Source organism: Limulus polyphemus, unplaced genomic scaffold (genome assembly GCF_000517525.1).
Source record: "Limulus polyphemus unplaced genomic scaffold, Limulus_polyphemus-2.1.2 Scaffold145, whole genome shotgun sequence".
NCBI lineage: Eukaryota > Metazoa > Arthropoda > Merostomata > Xiphosura > Limulidae > Limulus > Limulus polyphemus.
In genome coordinates this window covers 988,635-998,146 of record NW_013665755.1, presented here as the reverse complement: position 1 = coordinate 998,146, position 9,512 = coordinate 988,635, and the positions used below count along the sequence as shown (strand labels likewise).

The window sequence follows — 9,512 nt, the reverse complement described above, 5'->3', positions numbered from 1 at the left end:
TATAAAGAAATACTTTAAACAAAATGCATTACTTAAACAAGTAAACATTGTCTTATATTGATGATGAAATTCTTTGATGGAAAACTATGCCACACCTAAAAGAAAATTAGGGGGAGAAACTGATATAAAGATGGTATGTTTAAGGGAAGTGTAAAAGTTGTTCAATATTAGCTTCTGAGAACAGGGCAAGAGCGAAAATAAAAGTCAATCACTAAATAAATGTGCCAAGACATATTCTGTCTGGGTTTATAATCAGTTTGTTAGGCCATACATTTTCAATCAGTAAGATCATATCACTACTTGAAGATTAAATCAACTATTGTTTCAATTGAAAGCGAGTGGGCTACACGAGGGTTAACTGCGCTAGCCGTCTCTAATTTAGCAGTGTAAGACTAGAGGTAAAGCAACTAGTCATCACCACCCACCGCCAACTCTTGAGCTACTCTTTTAATCAAAGAATAGTGGATTGACTGTCGCATTATAACTCCCCCAGGGCTGAAAGGGCAAGTATCTTTGGTGTGACGGGGATTCGAACCCGCGACCCGCAGATTGTGAGTTTAGGGCCTGAAGTTTAGGACATCACTTGATATTATTAAAGGTAAATCAACGCTACCGTTTAAAGTGGTCTACACGTACATTACTTAATAAAAATAAATACACTATTGTTGTTGGTAAAAAAAAAAAGCAATAACACCACTACATAACATTATTCTAGGTTATCTAACTGAACTGTAAACTTTACACCGGGATCAAGATAGCATTGGAAAGCGTTGATCTGCATAGCACAAGTTATCACTTACTAGATGTTACTAGAAATTTTATGTAAGAAAACATCATAGCCCTTGAATTCTTCTGTTACTTCTTCGGGTTCGTGGCTTCAAAAGTCACTATTCAGAATGTAATTTTACAGCTAATCTATAATAAAGATGTCAAAATAGTATTTTTCAACTGAACAGAAAAAATCTGAATTAAATACACATTTTTCAAAACGTATCAGCATAAAATACAGTCCTTATACTAATTAAATAGATTAAAATTAACTCCAAAATAAATTATGTTAAGTTTATCAAATAGACTTTCCCTATTTTTTATTCCTTTGTCATTTTCCTATTTATCAAAAATATTTTAATTGTACTTTGTTCTGTATTTTTGTTATTTTACCTCTATTTAAAGAGGAACCAAAAATTTATGAAATATTTTCTGAAAATTAATCTTTTCTATTTTTACATGCCCCCCAAAAGGGAACACACGAAAATATGGTTCTTTCAGAATTTTAAATTTGCTCAAACTAGATACATTAAAATTTTTGCTAAGCTTCCTTTTGAAAATTAAGCATGGAATTTTTAGGAATTCAAACTTAATCTTAAATTATATATTGTACTAACATAGCATTCACTACAATTTACACATTGTAAAAGATATATTGCATTTTTAAAATTGCAACTAAGTAAATTATTAATGAAAAACAAAATACCAATCTTTACTATTTTTGTAGCTATAATGCAACCTAAATTATAAAAATAAACAAACAATTATTTCTTTTACAACTTAAAAAACCTTCCATAGAAAATTGTTTAAGCTTATTCAATAATCTATTAAATTTTAGGTCGACTTCTTGATAAAATAATTTTATTATCTTTGAAAATCTCTTTCAGTTTTCATTTACTGTTTGTTTTCATCGTGTATTAACAAATGAAATATCAATACGTATATTTGGATAATGAGTCACTACAAAAGGTATAATCTTTTTAGGCTTACAAATCTCTCTATTGAAATGTTTTTTTAAAAATAAAAACGTTATCTTTAACATATGAAATATCAATACGAATATTTGGACAAAAGGTATAATCTTTTTAGGCTTACAAATCTCTATGTAAATGCCTTTTTAAATAAAAAAGTTATCCTTAACAATCTTAAAACCTCATAATATAACATTTTTTGGATACTGGCGCCGAATTAAAAACTGTTTTAGCTCAATTAATCTATTAACTCCTGTTTTTTCATTGACAATTAAACGTTATAAGCAAAATTTACTGGAATATTAATTTTTATGTTTTTGGGATTATTACTAAACAATTTACATACTGGTGTGAGTTTACAGGTTTGTAAAAAGTAACAGTTACGATCTTTTATTTCTTTTGGGTGAAATGCTTACCAACACATCTAACAAAGAATAGACCATTCTTATTTCTTTCAAAGGTAAATAAAATCTCTTAATTTATCAAATTTAAAATCCCAACAAACGTATTAATATCCTGAGTATCCTTCCATATCACATAACCAACGTCTAGGAATCGCTTTCAAATTTGTTTTCGCGAAAACTACAAAATTATCTTTCAAATAATTAGAAAATATCTCAAATAATTGTACTTTATAAAAGCTTATACGATTTTAGCGCAAGTAGGAGCGACGTTTGTACCCATTGCTGTACCAGAAATTTGATGAAAAGCAATTTTTAATACTACATTTAACCCCTTTAAGATAAAACTGTTATTAACCCTAGAATTAATTAATTTCTCGTATTAACTAAGAAAAATGTTCACTACTTTAACTCCATAATCATGACCAGTACTTGGATACAAAACAAAAGAAACAAAACTCTGATTTCCTTCTAATTTTTTGGTAATTTCTCAACAAATTCAAAACCATATCTAACAGTAATTCCCTAGATGGAACAACGGCAAGCTTACAGATTTATAACGCTAAAATCCGTGGTTTGATTCCCTGGGTGGCCACTGCAGATATCCAGTTGTGAGATTGTTATAAAATAAACACAAACAAACAAACACACTCATACCAAATAATAATAGGAATACGAGACGAAAAAGGTTTTAGCAATATGTCAAAAAGATCAACTAAATATTTAATGATTGTTTTAATTCTTTCCCTCATTTGGTCTTCCTTAATTAAATTCTAGGAATTGTGCAACGGTAAAATCTGTAGGAATTAGAAAAGGAAAATAAAATAAATAAGAGAGTATTTGGTATTAAATTGTTTAAGATTATGTAGCTAAACTTCTATAACATCAGGATAATGTATAATTGAAATAAAATTGTAAATCAAAAGAAAAATGATTAAGGAGTAGAAAAGAACGGTTTGTTTGTTGTTTTAGTGCAAGGCAACACAACCTGCATTCTGTTCACCGCCACACCAAACATGCTCGCCCTTTCAGCCGTGGAGTGTTATAATGTTACGGTCAATCCCACTATTCGTTGGTAAAAGAGTAGCCCAAGAGTTGGCGGTGGGTGGTGATGACTAGCTGCCTTCCCTCTAGTCTTACACTGCTAAATTAGGGACGGCTAGCGCAGATAGCACTCGTGTAGCTTTGCGCAAAATTCAAAACAAACAAACAAACTGTTCACCGCGAGAAGTCAAACTCTGGATTTTAGCGTTATAAACCCATAAACTTACCACTGATCCACTAGGAGACAGAATAGAAGAGAAACTATCTTTTATAAGCTTAACGTAATTTAATTTTGAGTATATTTGAATGTATTTGATTTATAGAAGGATTGTATTTTATGTTCGTACATTTTGAAAAATACGTATTTAATTCAGGTTATTTATGTTTAGTTAAAAAAAATGATATTTGAATGTCTTTGTTATACATTGATTAGCTGACCCTCACAAAAACTGAACAACCACTTCTAAAACAAATTGCACAATAATAGTTTAAATCGGGGGTAACAGAAATGGCACAAGTAGAAATTTCCCTTTAGGACTTTTTTTCAACGGATTATTGTGATTCATATATAATCAATAATAACTAGATGTACTTGCGCAGGGTCCCCAAAAGTGTTCTGTTTCAAGAGTAAATAAAACCAAAATTGAGAACAATAAATATTTATATTTCTTGCTTTTGAGGTTTATATGTCATGCTGGGTTGCAGCCTACAGAGTGCAAAATTGTTCTCGTGATTCAGGCATGCGCACGTTTTACTGACATTACAACAGTACAAATTGCAACGTTAAACGACCCTTATGTGACGTCATTTTAGTGTCTACTGACCGACTGATGGACATCACATTACTGTATAGTGGTGCGAATAGTTAAAACAGGTGAACCCTCATGACAGCTTTCGGATCCCTTTCGGTGGTATAAAACAATATCATCTACCCCTAACTCTTGGGCAACTCTAATCGAATAGTGGGATTGACCGTCAGATTATAACGCTCCCACGACTGAAAGGGCGAGCATGTTCCTTGATGAGATTCGAACCCGCAACTAGCAAATGGTGAGTCGAGTGTCTAAGAAAACAGAAGCAAACATAAATTGAAGATCAGATGATTTTGAATTGAGAGACTAGAGGGAAGGCAGCTAGTTAACAGCACACGCCGTCAGTTCTTTGGCTACCCTTGACCGACCGATCAGTGTAATTTAAGCGTCACTCTAATAGTGCGCCCACAACCCCAAAGTGCGGAGCGCGTTTCTGCGATATTGGGACACAATTATGAATCCTCCACAGTTCAGGTACGCCGACCACTATCCGCGCCTTGCTCCATGTATATATTAGAAAATATATTTTATACGGCGCTAACTAACGCTCAAGGATGTCAGTAACCTTCTGTAAACACAAATAATAATAAGAATAAAACAAGGAAAAAAATACATCTTGGCTATCATAACAACACGGATTAGTTTGTCCTAAAAACAAAAAATGCACCAATAACAATATACCATTCTGTGAGAAAAAAATATAGGAAAAATGCTTTGCATATGAAATGTAACCTTATTAAATCGTTGCCTAGGGCTTAAGAGCTTAGGCGCTGTTGTTGCTCTATTTTTTTAACTAATTTAGTCAACACCTTTACGCTGCGGTAAAAAGTGAATTTTCAGTCACTCTAGGCTCTTTATTCCTTCGGGTGATAAGAAGAAAAACTGAAGAAAGTAAAAATACTTCTTATTTTTGTTTGAGAAAAACAAATATAAGAAGACGGGATATTCGCAGAAGTCTGACTCTGAAGCGTGGCTTGCAAATATTAAAAGTAAAATTGTATGTAATTATGATTTAATTGCTGACGTTTGCCTATTAGTTAGCTTGCCGGACTGCGGATACCAAGATTCACGGTTTACGTCCCGTCGTTGGAAAATTGCGAACCGCACGTTGGGGCTGGAGGTACGTTATAATGGTGACGGTCAAATCTCATTATTCAATTAGAGTATCTCAAGAGTTGACGGTGGGTGGTGCTGTGTAGCTGTCTTCTCTATAGTCTTTCAGTTTAAAAGTAAGATTAGAATCAGACTCAAATAGCTTTGCGCGAATATCCAAAGGAAAGAATAATTCATAACGGTGTTTAACGACATGTTTGGTGATATCTGATCCATCGTCGTGTGTTAAACTAAAGTTTTTATTGCCACTCTTAACTTTTTAATTAAAGTAATTTTATAAAAGTTTAAATTCATAGTTACTAATATTCTTTTTCTTCATTTCACTGTTCTGTAACGCACTTTGAAAGAAAGACACTTATTTTATAAATTGCCAATGAGAAAAAACGCTTTATAAAGATAAATTGAAATTATTTGGAGTTCAAAAAGCTCGAATTAAAGTCGACCTGGTCTAAGAACTTGGCATAGGAACTTTAGCGTTTTTTTTTTTTTTCTTAAATTAATGAGGTATATAAATGCTTTGATTGTGAACCTTTGCCTAAATGCATATATATATAAGAGATGGTTGTCCAGAATATTAAAGTTTATAAAGAACTCATCTATTAAAAGGAAGAGTCTGGGCTCAGCTATAGTGTGTAGTTTTCTAAACATTGTCGTTCAGTTTTTATACTTGACGCAGAGCAATGAGATATAGCGACCAGTCATAAGTTACAGTTTTTCAGTTAATTAATCGACTTACGAATAATATCCTGATATCTCAAGCAGGTTATGCAGGAACTTGCTGAGCATTTGTTAATTAACAAAATGTTTAGTGAGCCTCCTAAAGTTACAAAAACTGATTGATTACATTACTTAAGTGAAAGTCACAGTAACTCATTTCGTTAATTTCTGAAAAATACATCTCAGAAAACACTCGCATGTATTCACAAGAACTACAACGAACATTGTAATGTATATTATTAAAAACAACCTGTAGAAAGTATCTAATGTACAGCATATAGAGGCAGAGGAATCATTATCAAATGCAAACGGTAGTTGATTAATTCGAATGAAATGTCAACTGAGAAAAACTTGACGAGAGTACAGATTCCATTGTTGCTGTAGTACTTTAGCTAACTGTATGATTTATGATCAACGAACTTTAGAAGAAAAAGTGATCTTTTAATGTGTATTCATATTCAAAATTGCATATAAACACGACAGTGGTGGGTACAATCATATATATGACACATTTCTTGACTTTTCTCAATTCCTAACTTTATATTCGGTATCTTATTGTTAAAAATGTTGACATTTTATCAGATTTTATCTGTGTTTTACTCAGAAATTGTATTCAGTTATAATAAAAAGTTACGTGAATATAAAACAAAATGTAACATGATTGATCTTTGTTCCCCCTCCCCTCCAAGAAACGTAGTTCTCAGTGGCCAATGGTATTACCTCATTCTCTGTATATTGATGGCATTGCAAACTTTATCAACTATCCTCGCTCCTTGATTCGTATTCTACATCGTCGAGTAATAGGTAAGCTTATATAACGTTATATATACATATATATTATATGTGGGTATGAATAAGCATCACTAGTAAAAAAGTCTATACATTACCCAATTTGGAACTCAGTTTAAGTAAATTATGATTTTCCTTCTTGTTGACAATTTTTAAATAATGAAATAATAAGAAAAACAAACAGACGTTTCATTACAAATTCAGTGTTTAGGTAATATTTCAACTTGAACCTAAAAGGAACTCTTGGCATAGAACGTGCTAACGTGAGTAGTTTGAATGATATAAAGTCGCTTTAGGTAAAAAATATTAAACTTTGTCATTATAACAAAATATTCAATGATACCGATCATGTGAAGAATTCAACTTTAGCACCAAAACGCGCCCACAGAAAGAGATTATTGTGTTAGTTAACTTTTCAGAAGCTGACAGTCAATATCAAATATCTATATTCTAGAATATACAAAATTAAATAGCTTTACTATTGTTCTATAACAGCCTCTGAGTGTTTAGTGGCATATTGATAAACTAGCAATAAACGGTGTTTAGAGACTAATATCATGTGTCTTCTCTTCATATTGTTGATATGCACTGGTGTTTGGTTATATTAAGGTACCAGGTTAAATATAGTGATATGAAAAGCCTACATTTTATATTCTGAAATATGAAATTCAACAAATGTTGCAAAACATATATTTGAGACAAATATTACCTATTTATATATAAAGCACAAAAATATGTGTGTGTGTCTATCTGTTTGTCTCTTATCTAGCTACTCCTAGGTCACCGGGCCAATTTTAACCAAACTATGTGGGATAGTCTGGAACAATGGGCATGCTATTGGAGGATTCACAACCCATCCCACCCCCATTATTGCTGTTATTGAGCGTTCATTACCCTTAACGTAAAGTTAACGTTAACTACATTCATATATAGCGCCATGTTCTTACACCGAACAAACAAACAAAAAATTTGTTAAATTTTCCGTCCATCGGCGGGAAAGCGGTAAGTCTTCGGATTTACAACGCTAAAACCAGGGTTTCGATTCCCTCGGTGGACACAGCAGATAGCTCGATGTAACTTTTCTATAAGAAAACGCACACAGATATTAAATTTTCTATAACGCAACATACACACAGTGTGGGGGAGGGCACACAAACATCTCGTATATATCAAAAAGTGCTCTAGTACTCTGTGTGGAGGAATGCAATGAAAAAACAAAATGGCCGCAACTATTGGAATAATACATAAACTCAGATGAAGTTGATACGACAACAGCCACCATAACGCTGATATAAAGAGCAGCTTCTTGAGTTACACCAGTTCGAACTTTGACCCGTGACCTTACAACTTCATTCCATAAGACCGTCAATTAATTAATAACGTGAAAAAGTGTTTAATGACATTAAGAAGTGGATGTTGAAAGCGGGTAACAGAAAGAATCCCCGCAGCTATTACTTAGAAGAGGCCGATACCTCTTTGTAAAAATCACCCTGATCATCACACCGTGTATACCACGTTTTAACTATATACATATTGAGTTCTTAAAAACTTTTGGTGAAATAATAATGAATACTGTAATAATATATTATGTTATAAATAATTTGTGCGAAAGTTCGGATTTTGGGAATATTTATCATAGCATCCAGCCCCACATTTTTTTTTGTAGTTAGTAGCCCAGACAAAAGACGGGAACGTCAGCTTGCATATATATCATTTACAAGTTTGTAAGAAATAGGTTAATTGGTGTAGTATGTACATGTGAGCCCAAAACTGTATAGTATAAATAGTATTACTATATTACTGTTTTAATTAATATATCATAACACTAATAAGTAATACACTGATGTTTCCAAAACGCTTGTGTTAACTTTTAAAATATTTCTGTCATGTTTAAGGAAACGTTTACATTCCGGCGTTATGGAACGCTATGCCACTCAAATGTGACGAAATATTTCCAGTGGTTGTTTTTTCCCACGGTTTGGGGGGCTGCCGAACGTCATATTCCACAATAGCTCTAGAATTAGCCTCTCAAGGATACATAGTAGCTTGTTTGGAACACAGGTAAGTTGTTATGTTTTAGACTATAGATTGGACCTATATTTTTGTTTGTTAATGAAATATGTTCCAATCACAGATAAAAATGACAAGTTTTTAAAAAGTTCATAAACACTAGTCATGCGTATAAATGACATACATAACAGAAAGAAAACTTTAAAGTATTGAAAGTGAAAAAATTTACAAGATAAAATTGTGTGATGATTTTTTCCCCGTGTTTGTGTGTATATAGTATTTCTTATCTAATTCTATGTATTCGTGGTACTTTATCATATTTTTTCATGGTATGTTGCAAAGTTTAACAATCTATGAATAATTTGCACAATACTATCGACCAGAACTATTTTAGCCCAAAAATGTGCAAATAAAATTATTTGAGTGATTCACAGTTCATGAAAAAAAATTCAATAATTATCTAAAATACTCCCAATTATTCGAAGTGAAAAATTAATTTAGGTAATATAAAACAAGTACGTCTTCAGCTTTTCTCATAACGCAGTAAGACCTCTAGGCTTCATGATGTCCAATATACCTGTATCGTTTTGTAATTTCTGGATAAGAAAATAACAACAATTCTTTGTAAGTCGTTTATATACTAGTGTCTGTAGGTGAATAATAATATAATATAATAATTTCAAACATCAGTCCTACTACATTATTTTATGTTCTTACAAAGGACACAATAATAGCACTAATTAATGATTAAGTTCAATTACATAAAAAGTTATGAAATTAAAGATTAGAATAGTATAATGATTAAAGATTCACAAAATCAGTTTATAAAGATGATAATTGGCTTATATATTTATTTTCAGTTACAGCTAAGACGATGTATATATATA

At 32.1% G+C, this 9,512-nt stretch overlaps 1 protein-coding gene across 1 annotated transcript in view; it reads left to right on the top strand.

Moving 5' to 3' along the window:
• The first annotated feature begins 6,494 nt into the window (after positions 1-6,494).
• LOC106475238 (platelet-activating factor acetylhydrolase-like) overlaps positions 6,495-9,512 on the top strand; it is a 6,923-nt gene continuing 3,905 nt past the window's right edge. Inside the window, exons 1-2 of the mRNA XM_013935942.2 lie at positions 6,495-6,630; positions 8,511-8,676. Of these exons, the coding sequence (XP_013791396.1) occupies positions 6,537-6,630; positions 8,511-8,676 (260 nt within the window). The 5' untranslated portion in view covers positions 6,495-6,536. The remainder of the gene's footprint in view (positions 6,631-8,510; positions 8,677-9,512) is intronic.